Genomic DNA, 17529 nt, shown 5'->3' on the forward strand with positions numbered 1-17529 from the left:
TGTCCATCCCCTCCTTCTGTGATATCTTCTTTTGAGGTGGAATTACCAGAAAGTAACATCTTATGACAGATTGTTCTAAATCATGGCATTTTAATTTTTATTATTGCTCATCATCACTTTATGCACTCTAATATTTTGTTTGCTTTTTTGATTGTTGCTGCACACTGAGTAAAGTTATTCACTGAGCAATGATGTCCCATTCTTTTTTACTGAGATGTTAAAAAGTTGCCTGAGAAGTTCCGATTACTTCTTCCAGTGTTTGTGCCTTGCATTTGTCAAATCTGCTATTGTACTTCCATTCACCAAATTTTTTAGCTCCCTCTGCAATTTTCTTCATCTTCTGTGGTCTTGACTAAACTTAAATAATTTTTTTTCTGTAAATTTTGCCACCTGTGCCCAGTCCCTTTTTTAATGAATCCAGACTGTCCCATAAAATTTTGTAGATGAAAGGCAGTCTGTTAAACACTTGATGTCCCAGAAATTCATTCCTGATTGTGATAACTGATCCAGAGTGTGTTCCACCAATGAATAAGGAGGAACAGGTTTGTCTCCTGTGTTGGGGGTGGGGATGGGGAACTCGTTTAATTCAGTTATGTTCCCAAGCATAACTACTGGCCACTTGCCTGGTAGGGGACTTGAATATGCTCAGCAAACACTAATAAACACACATGAATGACCCTTAAAACAGGTGATGGTGGATCAAGTACACCTCTACCCGAATATAACACGAATTCGGATAGAATGCGGTAAAGCAGCACTCCGGGGGGGAGGGGGGGGGAGGGGGAGGGGGGAGAGCTGTGTGCTCCAGCAGATCAAAGCAAGTTCAATATAACACGGTTTCACCTATAATGCGGTAAGATTTTTTTGGCTCCCGAGGACCGCGTTCTATCGGGGTAGAGCTGTATTTTTCATTGTCAGTCATATATTGCCCACACTTACCTTGGGAGTCATGCCCAGGGAACACTGGTTCAAGTGTGTGGGTATTTTCCTACTGCTACTTTTAGAGATCAATAATAACTAACAATTTTTTCTTTTTCCTTAGCATTTGCCTTTGCTGAGTTGATTGACAATTCTTTGTCAGCTACTTCTCGAAATACTGGTATTCGAAGCATACAGATAAAATTGGTAAGATACAAAAGGAATACTCTATTTTATACTCTATTCAAATTTAGGATTTCATGTATTCATTTTGGTTATTTTGCTTCTCCTTGTTTTTCTTTCCAAACAGTTATTTGATGAGTCTCAAGGAAAACCAGCTGTTGCTGTGATTGATAATGGAAGAGGGATGACTTCTAAGCAGCTTAACAACTGGGCTGTGTATAGATTATCAAAATTTACAAGACAAGGTGACTTTGAAAGGTTAGAAAGCTTTATACATTGTTTTTAATCACACAACTGAAAAACTGACAAGTTGTGAAGATCTTTACAGAGTATATTTTTTAAAGTAGAGAATTACTAATATCAGGCTTCATGTCTGGGTATATTGCATTGCTGTAGCCCAGCTGAGAGGTGATGAAGGTATGGAAAACTGAGGTCAGGTCATTGTTCACTAGGACGGGATAGAGTGCACAAAACAACTGGAGATGGTCGAAATTGTTACTCATGGATGCTACTATATTAGGGTTTAGTGCCGGTGGGGAATCCAGGAACATACCTAAGCTATGCACCGAATTAGCCAATTGTGGATGGGTGCCTACAACCAAAAGATACTGCACTGTGTTCTACAAATTATGTTATGACAGTAATTCACATCTTGCTTCTATTTCGGACTGCTTCAATTTGAAATGCAGATCAACCTATCCATTTCTATTGTAGGAACAAAGGATTTGCCAAACCAGATGAGTTTGTCCATCAAGTTCCATATCTTTGGAGTCAGGCTTAAGTATTGGGGACATCTGCAGCTACCTCTGTCACACCACATTAAAATTGGGTATTTGACAGTCAAAAATAATTGGTCAAATACTGGTCAAATAATTTTAAAGCATTAATTTATTGGAACAGTAACAAAAACGACTTCATGGTCTCCAATAGACTTAGCCTTAAATATATACATACTTATACCGAATTACAAAAAACAAGTTACTTAATTGTTATTTTAACTTAAAAAAAAAAAAAAAACACACACACAATGAAATGAAGTTTTAAAAAAATGAAAGAATGGCACCATGACTGTGGTCAAATAGTAGGTGGTCAGTTCATATTATTTGACAAGTCAGTTGACTGGCTTGCCAAACCTGCACCATATTCTAAAGGATGTCCAGCAACCTTTCTCATCTTCCTGACCCAAAAATCTGTGGTGAAAAAAGGGCTGTGTTATGAAGAGAAATTAACTTCCTAGTCTGTTTCTTTATAGCGGTTCCATATACTGTGTGCAAAGGGGAAACTTACGTTAGGATTAATCCTGTCTTTTTACCATTCTGTCATCTTAAGTTTCTGTATAATGGCTATCATCATGGTATCTCAAATGTTTTTAACACAGATCTGGCAATTATGAGAAATATTTTTAAGACTGTGCCTTATGTCTTTATAAAAAGAACTTGATACAGAAGGAAACTGACCGAACTGAGTCATTTTCCTTCTGTAGTTTGTAGGGGGCCTATCGGTATGAACAAAATGGTTATAAGAATAAAGGTAATTCAAATAAGAGTTAAAATTCAGAAAACCAAACAGAGACTTATTCTGCCACAGGAAGGGCAGAAAAATTGTATACATGGCACATTGGGGAGAGGTGAGGGGAAACCTATAAACAGTTTTGCTAGGAAGTCATGTTAATCAGAATACCTTGTGACCTACATGATTTCAGTTTAAATAATCAACTTTGTTTTTTCTTTTTAGAGAGTGATAAAACTACAACCTGGATATTAGTTACAGTGTTAAATGTATGCTTTTAACATAGATCTGAGGTCTTGAATGAGAAATGTTGTGCATGAAAAACTTTAGGGACAGTGATGATTACAGGAGGTGTTTAATAAAAATGTTTATCCTTGAGCAGTTTTGTGATGTTTGTTTTGAAAAAAGTATTAAAGACAGTTTTTTGTTTTTAGTGATCATTCAGGATATGTACGCCCTCCTCCAGTGCCTCGCAGCTTAAATAGTGACATCTCATATTTTGGTGTTGGAGGCAAACAAGCTGTGTTCTTCATTGGGCAGTCTGCCAGAGTAAGTAGAATGATCTCCATATTTTAATTATTAGCATTTCTTTACACAGTGACATTGAGGTAATTCATCTGCTACCACATCACTGAACTGTCTTTTTAACACCTCATTTTGGTGTCCTCCTGTGATTTTTAAATTTATTTTTCTTTAATGCTTAACAGATGATAAGCAAACCTGCAGATTCTCATGATGTCCATGAACTTTTCCTTTCTAAAGAGGATTTTGAAAAGAAGGAGAAAAACAAAGAAGCAATATACAGTGGATACATTAGAAACAGAAAGGTAAAGTAACGTTTTTTTTAAGTGAATATCTTTCCTAGGCAAACTAGTTTGTTTTATATAGTATACCTATAACAGCTTTCCAGGCATACCTATGTCACATGCCCACACTTTGTGTCTGGGGTATAAAAGTTAATAAAGTGAACTTAATGGCAGTATATTGTAAGGTTTTCTCACATGTGGTTCTTCTACCATGTATTAACCCAAAGGATTGATGAGTCAGTAAGTGATGCTTTTTCTGTCTGAGTCACTGTGCTGTTTTGAGGTACTATCTGGAGAAAAATGCTTTAGTGTTGTTATTACTAACAACTGCAAATGTGCTGGCTTAGTACCAAACATAAAAGGAAAATATCCCAGCTTCAAGAGTTTATAGTCTAAATTAGAGAAAAGAGAGTACATTCCAAACCAAAATATCATACATGAAATATACATTATAGATGAAAGGTTCACAGGGGTTTTTTGTTTGTTGTTCGTTTTGAACCTGGATGACTTATCATTGAAAAGCTTGTGGAAGTAAAGAGCCAAGGAGGAATTTGAATCGTCAGTTCTGCCCTGTTCCATTTTCCTGATATTTTGGAAGAAGAATTAAAAATGAGAGTGAGAGGAAAGACAGTAAAGTCTAAGGAGGGAGGCTCAAAAGGAGTGTAGGAAGAAAGAAATGAGACCAAAGATGTAGGCAGGGGCACAGCTGGAGGCACCTTGATGATGATAAAGGGCTTGAATTTTGATTTGGAAGGTGAGAAGTCAGTGAAGAAATTTAGAGAGGAGACTGATGTGGCTAGAGTGGCAGGAGAAAGAACTGATTTTTAGAAAGAGTCCTTTGAAGATGCTGAAGTGGGAGACTAGAGAGAAGAAGGTTGCAATAGTGGAGGCAAAAAATGACTGCATCAACATGAGTTTTTGCTGTAGTGATAAGAAGGAACAGATACATTTTGGAGATGAAGGACTGGCAGGATTTGCTAAGGGCCTGGATGTTGAGAGTGACCCTGAGGTTCTGATACTATGAAGTGGGGGGGGGGGGGGGGAGGAAGGAGTGGGGAAGGGAGTGTTTGACAGAAATGGAGAAGGGAAAAAGAAATAAAATAAGTTCTTACAGTATGTGTCAGTGTGCATTGTAGGCGTGCATGTGCGGGAGACCAGCTTCCTCTTGTTAGTAGTGTCTGTTGGGGCCATGCATGTGTCATATGCCTCCTTGTGCTTCCCATAAAGGGAAGGGTGGCTGCGACTCCCTTCCTCATTTCCCTCTTACCTAGCTGTGTCTATTTGCTGAGAACTCTAGCATGAGCTGTCTTCGTCTTAAGCATCTGAAACATTTCAGATCAACCTTCATTCTCTTACTTACAACATTTTGGAGTTGGATAATCCTTGTCCAGATCTAAATTCTTTGACATGACTTCCCTGTACAACACCACCTCCCCATATTGACAGCCCTTGTACAAGAACCTCAAGATGGCAGATTCAGAACCCTGTGATAGGCCAATTTTGTTTAAAGATAGACACAGTAGGTATGCCTGGGTGAGTCAGACATTATAAGCAGTGGCTTTGTTTACCTTTCATTCTCCATTGTACCCGAAAATGGTGGGATGCAAGACACAAGCTCCATCTCTTAGAACAATCTGAGTGTAGCATAGAACCCAGAAGTTCCAGGGTTAAAACCCCCCATACTGGTCAAACATTTGCCCTTCAGTGCTCCGAGCAGGTAAGTGGTGCCCAAGATGTCAGTGGAGAAGTCTGCACTGAGTAAGGAACTAACAGTGCCATTGATGCTGGCACTGACCATAGTACTGGAATCATCAAGACCATTCACGTCAAAGGTGATGCCTAAGATATCAAAGAAGGCCACTGAAAGAGGACACCCTGGAACACAGGAGTTCAAAGGAGAGCTTGGTGTCCTCTTATGCAGAGAGACAGGAAAGCATTGGGGAATAAACACTCCAAAACATGTCCAGCTCTGCAGATGAGTGGGAAAAGAGCATACTGCAGTGCAGCAGACTCCATTAGTACCCCACCTGGTTCCAAAGGCCCCCCTGCCAATGTTGACCCCAGCACTGGGGGAACAATCATGGACTGCAGGACTGTCATTGATACAGACAAAAGCCCCAGCACCATACCCATTCGCACTATCTCCGAAGGAGTTATACTCCTTGTCACCATCATAGTGTCACACCTTGCTGGTGTCAAGGAGGAAGTCCTCCCCTATACAGTTCCTGAGCAGTACTGCCAGAAGAACCTACTGTTCCACACGTGTATTCATACAGCATGCCAGTGTAGGGGGCAGGGATAGCTCAGTGGTTTGAGCATTGGCCTGCTAAACCCAGGGTTGCGAGTTCAATCCTTGATGGGGGCCGCTTAGGGATCTGGGGCAAAATCAGTACTTGATCCTGCTAGTGAAAGCAGGGGGCTGGACTCGATGACCGTTTGGGGTCCCTTCCAGTTCTATGAGATAAGTATATCTCCATATATTATTTTTTTAGTTATTCTGGCATCTATCTTCCCAAGCCTCAAGGAGCCGCTCGCCTCCATTGAGGAGGAGATCTCCTTCTCCAGTAGTCTCATTAGCGAGACTACAGATGAGAGTACTGGGAGGAATGGGACCTAGACGCACAAATTTATCAGTGACTGGTGTCGCCTCTTCCCCCCCCCCCCCCCCCCCCCCCAACCAAAGACTTTTCCTCTTTGTGTGACAAAGCAGTTGCCTTGGCACAGGTAACAATGCTGGATGATTTCAAAACATTCCAAGAGTTCCTGGTATGATTTGCAGATTCACTGGAGATTTGAAACTTTGATAATACCTGAAAAATCTCTCAAACTATTCAATATCTGATCACCAGCAGGTCCTACCAGAATTGCCTTCCTCATAAATAAGGGATTACTAGACCCATTGCAAGCCCTGTCGCTAACAGCAGCCACTGCACCATCACCAGCAGAACATATTGAGAAAAGATGCCAGGTTATACCTTCCAGGGTTGAGTACTTTTATTTGCATCCTACCACAGATCTCTAATGGTCTTGGCCATCTAAGAAAAATCATGCCAAAAATGCACCCGAATTCAAAGATTCCAAATGATTGAATCTGTTCAGGAGAAAGACCAACTGCTGTGCCTCACTCCAACTAGCTAGTTGCTAAGCTCTTCTTTCCAAATATGACTTTTTAACATGGGACAAAGTGATGCTATTTATCAACAAGCTCCCTCATGAGGCTAGAGGGGCTCTAGAGGACATTGTAAAAGAGGGATGATTGGTGGCAAATACGTTGCTGGGTGCAGATGACATCACACAGCTAGATCCATGGCCACTGTGGTGACCATGCTGAGGGCATCTCTTGCGAACTACAAATCACTACTGAAGATTGCTCTTTGAAGGAATGGATAGAGGTATTTAGTGAGAAAACAATGCTCTATACTCACTGACAATTCCAAGGCAATTCTGTAATCTTTTGGAATCTGCACAGTTCGGATGTACCCCCCTCCACTTTAACATCAAGAAAGACCGTGGATGTCTTCCTATTATAGATAGCCTGAGTACCAGTCTAAAAAGCATCAAGAGACAGAAGAGGAAGTGAACTTTTTTCCACTCTACTTACGTACAGAGCTCCATTCGTGTACCAGCAAATTTGACAACTTGGTCAAGAACTACACCAAGTCAACAGAGTACTTCCTTCAGAAGCCACCTTACTTCATTCCTTCAAGCAGGGACAGGCAATACTACAGACACATAGGTGCTAGATATCATCATCCTGTTTCGTTTTCTACCCCCTTCCCGGCCTTCCTTCAGGGACTCTCTTGGAAACAGAATTGGCCTCGTTGCTCTGTCTCGGAGCCATAGAAGAGTTGCCTCAGGAATACCAAGAGGAAAAGGCTTCTGTACTCTATATTTCTTCATTCTGAAGAAAGGTGTCTTCATCCTGTTCTAGACTAGACAAGACTCAACAAGTACATGCGTCCGATTCAGGAAGGGTAATGCTTTCCTTCATCACTCCATGCTCAAGATTGGTTCATCACTCTTAGCTTGCGGAATGTACTTCCACATTGCCACCCACCTGGACCACAGGAAGTACTCTAGATTCGTAGCGGGACCTAGGTTCTAACCTTTGGACACACCATAGCACTGAGAGTATTTCCCCAAGCACCTGGCAGTGGTGGTGTACTTCATGTCTGTGCATACCTAGGTGACTGGCTGATCACAGGCAAGTGCCAGGTGAGACCAAAACAACACTAAATCAAGTCCTCTCCCTGTCCCCTCAATTAGGGTTTCTGGTTAACTACAAAAAATCATCTCACACCATTCCAGAAGACAGAATTAATAGGAGCCCTACTCAACTCAGTCAGCCCAAGCATATCTATCAGAGGACTTGTTCAGTTCCTTTCAGTCACTGACAAGACACTACATGATGCTCTTGCCCATGCCTGGGGTTATTAGGACACATGTATCTAGGTAACACTGTTTGCCAGACTCTTCTCCATTCTACGCACATACACTGCAGACATTCCAACATTGGCCAAGGACAGTGCATACCCCAACCAAACACTACATGGATAGATTGGTCATGGTACCATCCCAAGTCCTTTGAGAGGTCACCTAGTGGCTAGACCCCTTGAATGCAAGAAAAGGGGTGTCCTCCTTGACCCTCTTCCCAGCAATGACATTTACTATGGGTGTATCAGGGACAGGTTAGGGCATCCACCTGAATCACCTCCAAATCCAAGGAGTATGTTCCTTAGATGTTACATGTGAATGTCTTAGAGCTGAGGGCCATCAGGTTGGTCTGTGTAGTGGTCCTAGCTGGTCTACAGAACTCTGTAGTGTAGTGTAATGTCGGCAATGCACTATATCAACAAGCAGGGAGGCGCACAATTGTCCCCACTTGTCTGGAAGCCGTTGAATTCTGCAGTTGATGTCACCAATATGGAGTGACCCCAGTGGCCCTGCCTCTTCCAGGGGTTAACAAAGATCTCATGAATTTCGGAAACAGAAATGTGGTAACCAACAATAAGCAGTGGTTGTGGAAATCCATTCTCAACCCAATATGCTGACTATTGGGGAACCAGACCATAGGCCTATTTGCCATCACAGAGAATGCCAAATGCAAAGTTCTAGGGGAGGCATGAGCCTAGGATCTCTCCCAGATGCTTCCCTCCTCTGATAGTCTTGAAGTCTCCTCTGTGCTTTCCAATGGATCACCATGATCCCTAGAAAAATATCCAATATAAGATAGGACAAGGCTACTGTTGCTATGATGACCCCATACTGCCAAGATAATTTTGACCTACTCCAGGTGTCTGGCCAACCTCCGATTCACCTTTCCCCTTGCCCAGACACAGCGTCACAGCATTAGGGTCAGATACTGCATCCAGTATCCAGTGGCTTGGGCCCAGCATATCTAAAAGATGGCCTAAGGATCCAGGATGAAGGACAGTGGTTGACTGCTCCCGTTCTTAGGCACAATGGAACTTCCTATCAAAAAGTGAAGATTATCTGTGCAGGAGAAAGAACTGTGTTGGGGCCTGACTGAGACTGTGGAACAAACTCCTACAGGAACTAAGGGCTCTCCACCTCCCACTCATGTGCAAAGTGCACTTTTTGGACCTTGCCTTTTCTAATTTAAACTCCTAGCAGCATGTACACTTAAAAAGGAAAGCGTGAAAAACAAAACACTACACAGATTTCTCCCCACTAGAGAGAGAGAATGAACCACACAACATAAGTTAGTCACATAGCTTAATGCAGGGGTTCTCAACCTGGGAGTCGGGAGCCCTCAGGGGGTCGTGAGGTTATTACGTGGAGAGTCGCAAGCTGTCAGCCTCCACCTCAGACCCCACTTTGCCTCCAGCATTTATAATGGTATTAAATACATTTTAAAATGTTTTTAATTTATAAGGGGGGTTGCACTCAGAGGCTTGCTATGTGAAAGGGTCACCAGTACAAAAGTTTGAGAACCACTGGCTTCATGCATTGCTGGAAGATGTCCAGTTACTACAGTGATGTGGCAGTACAAGACTCCTGTATAGAATTACATAGGTGTTGATAGATTGAAGGTCGCTGAATTGAGAGCACCAGATACTGACAGGTAATTAAGTAGGACACTCTTAAACAAAAAGGATTAGCCTCCCATGTAATGTCTGCTATAAGTGTTTTGCAATTTTTGCCTCCATATGCTTGGTAGGACTTTTTTCACCCATCTTTGAAATGATATAGGAGGACTTAGAAAAGTATACAGTTCAATTCCTGTCTTTGTTTCATTTTTGATCCCCTTTTCTAGCCATCTGACTCTGCGCATATCACCAGTGATGATGAACGATTTCTACACAATCTCATAATGGAAGAAAGGGACAAGAAGAGTTTCACTGCGGTTGTCGTTACAGGTGTACAACCAGATCACATGCAGTACTTGAAAAACTATTTTAATCTTTGGACAAGGCAATTGGCGTGAGTCAACATTTAATTTTTGTAAAAGATTATTTTTATTTAAAAAAAAACCTCTTATGCAAAGTCAGACTATAATTTGTTCTTATATTTTTAGTAATGTACTTTGTGTTTGGATTTACTTTTAATAATGTTGATGACAAATATTCTGATGACTTCGAAATTTAGTACCGTAACTTGTCACTTAATATTGTAGTTATGTTCCTGAAAAATGCAACTTTAAGCAAAACGATGTTAAACGAATCCAGTTTCCCCATAAGAATTAATGTGAATATGGGGGTTAGTTTCCAGGAAAATGTTTTTTTGCCAGACAAAAGGCATTATATACATTAAAACTTATACCTGTATTAAATTGCTTGTTTAAAACAATTTTAAAACAATTTTAAAGAAACAATTTAATACTACAATCATTGCTGAGTATGAAGCTTGGTTGAGGTGATGGAGTCAGAGAGTGGAAGAGGGTGGATTGTCTGCTCCTCTTGCTGTTCCTGCTGAACTTCCTGAACTCGAAAAATCACATCTAGAAATTGTTGTTTTGCTTTCCTTTTTTTTTCTTTTTTTTTTTTTTTCTTGGTAAATTTCTTTATAGCAAGTCATTAGATGACCAACTCACCTAATCATGTTGGAGCTGCGTTCCCTGTCAGGATCGTTGTAACGTCAGCTTCTTCCACCTCATCAAAACCTGCTTTCTTGGCTAAGCTGAGGATATCTTTCTTCATAGCAGGGACAACATCTTTAAATTCTTTTAAGTCATTGACACATTCAGGCCACAACTTCCCCCACACACCATTCATGCAAGCCTGAGTAACTTCAGCACAGGACTCACTAATGTTATCGATGCACTTCAGGATGTTGTTGTCACGCCAAAATTGCCGAATCATAGGTTTGCCTTCCCTATCGGTGCCTCTGATGAGCTGGTCAGAAGTACAGTGTAAGTAATACCCCTTAAATGCAGCGATGGCTCCTGGTCCGTGGGTTGGATGAGTGATGTGGTATTAGGTGGCAGAAAGACAACTTTGACATTTTCACACAGGGTTTTCCAGGTTGATTGGATGAGCCAATGCATTATCAATAAGCAAATAAAATCTTGAAATCAAGATTTTCCTTGGCACAGTATTCCTTCTATGCAAGGACAGCATAGAGAGTCAGCCATTTTAAAAAAATAGCTCCAGTTATCCATGCCTTCTTATTGGATCTCCAAATGACCGGAAGGTGTTCCTTTGAAAATCCCTTGAGAGCGCATGGTGTTTTAGATTGGTACACTGTCAGTGGTTTCATCTTCATGTCTCCGGCAGCATTACGACCTAGAAGCAAGGTTAGATGATCTTTAGTTGCTTTAAATCCGGGTGCTGTCTCCTCTCGGGAAATGTAAGTCCGCTCAGGCATCCTCTCCCAGTACAGGCCCGTTTCATCGACATTGAAGACTTGTTTAGCGGAATAGCCACCTTCCTCAATTATTTTCTTGAGATAGTTGGGGAATTTTTTAGCTGCTGCAGTATCAGCACTAGCCGCCTCACTGGACATCTTGATGTTATGCAGGTGGAAGTACCTCTTGAACCGATCAAATCCCCAACTTGCTGCGAAAGTCTCTGTCAGTGATCCTTCACCTTGGTCTCTCTTCAAATTGTCGTACAACTTTTTGCCTTACCTTTAAGTTTGCTAGTGATACAAGCTATGTTCCGCTGGTTTTGGTCCTCTTTCCACTGTGAGAGAAGATGCTCTGTGTTTTCAGCAAACTACTACTTAATCGACTTATTGTAGTAGCACTAAACGGTGTTACCCACTGAGCACTAGCCCTGATCTTTTCGGCATTATTCCGAATTGTTCTGTCAGTGGTTGGAGTAAGACCTAGAGCGATGCCAATATCTACTGCATGCTCGCCTGCATCAAAACGCTTTAAAATGTCTAATTTAGTACCCAAACTAATGGGTTTCCTGGTTTTCTTGCTGCTAGTGGTACTGCTACTGGTAGGCACTCCACTATCACTTGCTGGACGTTTTTGACTCATGATGCTGTGGGTGATGATCCTCCGGACGCGCATGGATGTGCTCCTCTTTACTCCCTTCAGCCTGGAGTGGCTGGGGTCATGCAGCATCAATCAACTATTGTAAGGGAAAGAATTTGGAAAACCCATGTTATCCTTCATGGTAATCTGCCACCCTACTTGGAAGCCCTTTGGGTTTAGGCTAGGACTAGTTATGGAGGTTCTTACTTTCTTGCAGGTTCTTACTTTCACAGAAGCCCTGCTGGAGGACCAAAGGTCTCTTTTCCAGGGTGCCCTGGAAAACTGGCCCTGCTGTATCTCCCCTAGTAACCATGCACTCAGCACCTGGGCAGCATTGCAGCCAATGTAGTAAGAGGAAGAAAATAACGTTTGCAACAGGGCTGTTCCCCTCTTTGCTGTGTGCACGTAGGGGCAGAGAGATGCAGCTGGGATTAAAGTGAATGGCAAAGCTCCCATGCATTTCACAGGTTTTCATGGGAGCAGGGCCAGGTTCTGTGCATCTCTACGCCGCTTCTCCCCCTTGCTACAGGGAAGCAGGCACTGGAACTCTATTCCTGAAACTTGCTCTGGGCGGGCTGCCTCCCCCTGTGTTCTTACCTCCCTCCAGCAAAGGGGGGGCACGGGGCGGCAGATAAAACATTGTTTATTCTGTCGCAAGACAGCAAGGCAGGTCCTCTGTTGTGCTTTGCAGGCAGCTGGTGGCCTCGCAAGCGCTTGGTGTAGAGCCCTATTCCTGAGCAGGGCTATTGGGCCATAAAGCAAGTGAATTGTGGGGGAAGGGGGAGTAGTGTGCACGTGCTGTGTGTTTACAAACATACTGTACATACAGTACAGTGCTATAGTTGGAACGTACCCCGCCTTACCCCACCCAGGCACAGCCCACTGGAACTGCGGGCAATGAGGCAGGCATGGAGGCAAGTAGGCTAGGAGAAACACGTTGCAACGGCAGCTTCCCCTACTGTGCAAGCACCAGGGGCGGGGGGCTCAACCCTCAGCCTGCCCACTCCACCCCTTCTTCCAAGCCCCCACACTTAACCCGCCTTTTCTCCCACCCCAACCTCCTCCCCCTTTACTCTGCATGCCATGTCCTCACTCCTCCACCCTCCTTCCCCTGCCTCCTGCCCGTGGCAATCAGCTTGTTTGCAGCGTTCAGAAAGCTGGGGAGGGAGGGGGAGCCTGCGCGCCATCTCCTCGCTCCTCTCTCCTGCCTCCTGAATGCTGCAAACCAGCTGATTGCCGCAGGCAGGGGGAGCAGGGGTAAGGCGTTGATCTGCGGGGTCCGCTGGCGGGGCGGGGGGGGGGGGGGCGTAGGGGAGCTGATGGGGGGGCTTCCAGCTGTGGACAAAGCAGGCGGCCAAACAACGTTATAGTGGAGCATTGCACAACTTTAAATGAGCATGTTCTGTAATGGAACAGGGACATAAGATCGAAAGGACGTTAAGTGGGGAGTTACTGTACACTCAACTGGTATCATATAAACTACAAACTATACTCCAGTTCCATTCTGTTATGAAGAAGTCTAAAACTTTCCAAATCTACAAATTCCCTCATTGTATGAATCTTCATTGAATGTTACAAGGAAAAACCTTTTTGTAACTTTCTAAATAAGTCTGCTGGATTGCAGGATCAGGGTTTATGGGTTTAACTTTATACACACAAGTAGTCCCATTGACTTAAATATTCCAGTAATTTTCCATAAATAACTAACTCTGTAGGCTTTATTGAGAGTACACATGTGGCTAAATTAGGCATGTATATGGGTAGTCCCGCTGAAGCCTAAAGGGTTGGCTAATTATTAAAATATTGAAGTCCATGGAACAGTTTACATGTGTTAGTAGTGTTCACAGGATTTGGGACTCAGAGTGTACGATAAAGCACATGTGGGTTCTCAAGACTTCTGAAAACTGGGTTATTATATACCTTTAGAGAACAAGAATTATAGAAGGATAATTTCTCTAATGCATCATTGCATGCACACCTAGCTATTCATACTGTAGTAAAATGAAAGAAAGCATAATTAATGAAAGAAAGCACAAAATTATTTGTGACATTCTAATTATTGTGTAGATAACTTGGCACCATTACAAAACTGATCATCAGAATAAATAAAAATACCTTGCTCTTATACATCACTTTTCATCTGTAGACTTCAAAAAGCTTTACAGTAGTTTTATTACTTTGTGCCTTTCTATAAAGGAAACTGTCATCAAAATAATACATATCACCATAGTCACTTATTTCATTGCAAAGGTATCTAAATATTTCTAAATCTTTCCTCTAATGCAAGTATTTCACCTATTCTGATCAGTCTGAGAGTAGATATCTAGGTACCCTGGCCTTTTCAGTTGGTGAAAGAAAGAAAAATAATGTACCTTAAATGCAGCTAAACATAGCTTGGCCGCTGTTCCTAGTCATTTCACCTTGTGGTTTTAATGCTGTTGAATTTGGGTATCCAACAATGCCAAGAACTAGTTAAATTAAAAAACAAACAAACAAACAAAAAACTGTTTAATATAAAAACAGCTGTGAATATATTTAGGCTTTGTAAATTTTGCACTTTAGATTGCTTTAGGTTTTCCTGTGTGTGTTTTTGGTTTAGTTAAAAATAATTTTTTTAATAACTTCAGACATATCTATCATTACTATATCCATGGACCAAAAGGAAATGAAACTAATGCTACAATGAAAGAAGCTGGACCTTTCAACAACATTGATATTGAGGTGGGATATATATGGTAACGTATTACATGTCATTAATACATTTCTGTAATTATGTTTACTGTTAATTGCTCTGAAATACTGCAGTGTTTGAAAGATGTGTGTAATTTCATGAAAAACTGAGACATTTTATGATAATTTCAAAAATGTAGTTAACCAGTTGACATTTTGTGTTGACTGTAATTTGTTGATGACAGGAAAAAATTATACTTGTTTTGTTTTTCTTTTAGATTTTGATGTTTGAAAAAGGAAAGGTACCTAGGATGGTCAATCTTAGAGAGATCAAAGATGACATGCAGACATTATATATAAATTCTGCGGCAGATAGCTTTGAGTTTAAGTCACATGTTGAAGGAGAAGGTATAGTGGAGGGCATCATCCGCTACCATCCTTTCTTATATGATAAAGAAACATATCCTGATGATCCATGCTTTCCATTACGTAAGTCAGTTAAATCTTACGAGTTTTAAATTTCACAATTTTGGGGACAGTTTTATATATATAATCCTATATTTTGTCAACATGCTACATGCATATTTCCAGTTCTCGTCATTTGTAGAATCTGCTTAAAAAGACTCAAGAACATACTTTCTGAAGCAAATACTGATCTCCAAATTTTGAGAAACTCTTCATTTTTTTATGGCAAATTTCCATCTTGAGCCATCTCACAATTCTTTGTACTGAGATGAATTAGAAACTGAGTGGTGAAAACATATGAGGGGGGAGCAATTTAAACCAAGTTGAGATTTAGTGCTGTTTCTCAAGTTAAGTTTTACAATTTTAGTTTTAGGGTAAACTATATAATGAACTAAATTATGAAAGTTGTGTGCATACATAATACTTGTGCTCCCTTAGGCCTCATTTCTGTGAGAAGTAGATTTTTTGGGCTAAACTCATGTACACTTGAGGAAGGCTGTACATGACAGCTTTGCTGTCAACTGGCTGGTTATCTGTACTGCTGGAAGCTGTAGGAACAACGAGGGTGTAGGAAATACAAAATCAGATTTTGTTTCTAGTGTTAAAACGATTGCCTCTGAAACTGGGTCTGAATGTAGGTGTGTGAGTCTGTGGAGGAGATAATTGTTTTGGATATTCAAGATAAGCAGATTTGATTCAACAAAAGGATGCTTTTGTTCCCTGGTAGATGCCATTTAGTGTAAGAAAGGAATTTTAACCTGGGAAAGAAAAGGCATATGATAAAATTACTGGTAATTATTTTTCCCCTCTGTGGTATATACCTACTAAATAAATAGTTTAACTGTACACAGAATGTATGTGTAATTTAACAAACAAGGTAAATGTTACAATATATTCTTGTTTTGGCTCTTGCTTTGTTATGGTAACTCTGGTGTTCCTTTAAATCTAGGATTAAAAGATGATGATGACGATGATGACTGCTTTGTGGTAGAAAAAGGGGCCAGGGGAAAAAGGCCTATTTTTGAATGTTTTTGGAATGGAAGGTTAATACCATACACAAGTGTAGAAGAGTAAGAAATTTCCAGGTCTACAATTTAAACATTTTACTGCTTTTTCAAAAAATGAAGTTTCTAATTATTTTGCCTTTTTGTTTTAAGCTTTGACTGGTGTGCTCCTCCCAAGAAGAGAGGACTTGCACCAATTGAATGCTACAATCGAATTTCTGGCGCATTATTTACCAATGATAAGTTTCAGGTCAGCACAAACAAGCTTACTTTCATGGACCTGGAACTGAAGTTAAAAGAAAAAAACACTCTTTTTACAAGGGTCTTCAATGGACAGGTGAAGCTTTTAATCTTAATTTGTACTTCTGCTTGCCACAATTCATCCCACTTCTTAGTGCTCATTTGTCCATATTACTAAATTTTTGCACTATTTCCAGTGACAGGTCACTGTGGAAACTTGCAGAGAACTTTGCAATAGTAATCCATGTCAGTATTAATAGCCCTTAAAGTTGAGCCTTTTTAAAACTGAAAAATGAGCACAAACCTTGGGATTTTTTTTAGGGCTGTCGATTAATCACAATTAACTCATGCGATTAACTTAAAAACAAAACAAAACAAACAAACAAAAAACAATAGAATAACAATTGAAATTTATTAAATATTTTGGATGTTTTCCTACATTTTCAAATATATTGATTTCAATTACAACACAGAGTGTACAGTGCTCACTTTATATTGCTTTTGATTACAAATATTTGCACTGTAAAAATAACAAACAAAAGAAATAGTATTTTTCAGTTCACCTAATACAAGTACTGTAGTGCAGTCTCTTTATTGTAAAAGTGCAACTTACAAATGTAGATTTTTTTTTGTTACATAACTGCACTCCATAACAAAACAATGTAAAATTTCAGCGCCTACACGTCCACTCAGTCCTACTTCTTGTTCAGCCAATCGCTAAGAGAAACAAGTTTGTTTACATTTATGGGAGATAATGTTGCCCACTTATTATTTACAATGTCACCTAAAAGTGAGAACAGGCGTTCTAAAGATAGCTACAGCACTCGACCCAAGATGTAAGAATCTGAAGTGCTTTCCAAATCTGAAAAAGACAAGGTATGGAGCATGCTTTCAGAAGCCTTAAAAGAGCAACACTGTGATGCAGAAACTACAGAACCTGAACCACCAAAAAAGAAAATCAACCTTCTGTTGGTGGCATCTGATTCAGATGGTGAAAATGAACGTGCATTGATCCACACCGCTTTGGATCGTTATCAAGCAGAATCCGCATGTCTGAATGGTGGTTGAAGCATGAAGGGACATATGCATCTTTAGCACATTTGCACGTAAATATCTTGTGACGTCAGCTACAACAATGCCATGCGAATGCCTGTTCTCACGTTCAGGTGACGTAAACAAGAAGCGGCAGCACTATCTTCTGCAAATGTAAACACACTTGTTTGAGCGATTGGCTGAACAAGAAGTAGGACTGAGTGGACTTGTAGGCCTTAAAGATTTACATTGTTTT

General features: G+C 40.8%; 1 protein-coding gene across 2 annotated transcripts in view; it reads left to right on the top strand.

Annotated features, from left to right (window-relative positions):
* Positions 1-17529, top strand: part of SMCHD1 (structural maintenance of chromosomes flexible hinge domain containing 1) — a 163769-nt gene that overhangs the window by 16732 nt on the left and 129508 nt on the right. For both annotated transcript variants that reach the window (XM_054018979.1, XM_054018978.1), the window contains exons 4-12: positions 1043-1125; positions 1229-1359; positions 3045-3159; positions 3318-3437; positions 9694-9860; positions 14490-14583; positions 14811-15021; positions 15947-16067; positions 16155-16338. In XM_054018979.1, coding sequence (XP_053874954.1) covers positions 1043-1125; positions 1229-1359; positions 3045-3159; positions 3318-3437; positions 9694-9860; positions 14490-14583; positions 14811-15021; positions 15947-16067; positions 16155-16338 — 1226 coding nt within the window. The remainder of the gene's footprint in view (positions 1-1042; positions 1126-1228; positions 1360-3044; positions 3160-3317; positions 3438-9693; positions 9861-14489; positions 14584-14810; positions 15022-15946; positions 16068-16154; positions 16339-17529) is intronic.

The sequence above is a fragment of the Malaclemys terrapin genome, chromosome 2 (assembly GCF_027887155.1).
Source record: "Malaclemys terrapin pileata isolate rMalTer1 chromosome 2, rMalTer1.hap1, whole genome shotgun sequence".
NCBI lineage: Eukaryota > Metazoa > Chordata > Testudines > Emydidae > Malaclemys > Malaclemys terrapin.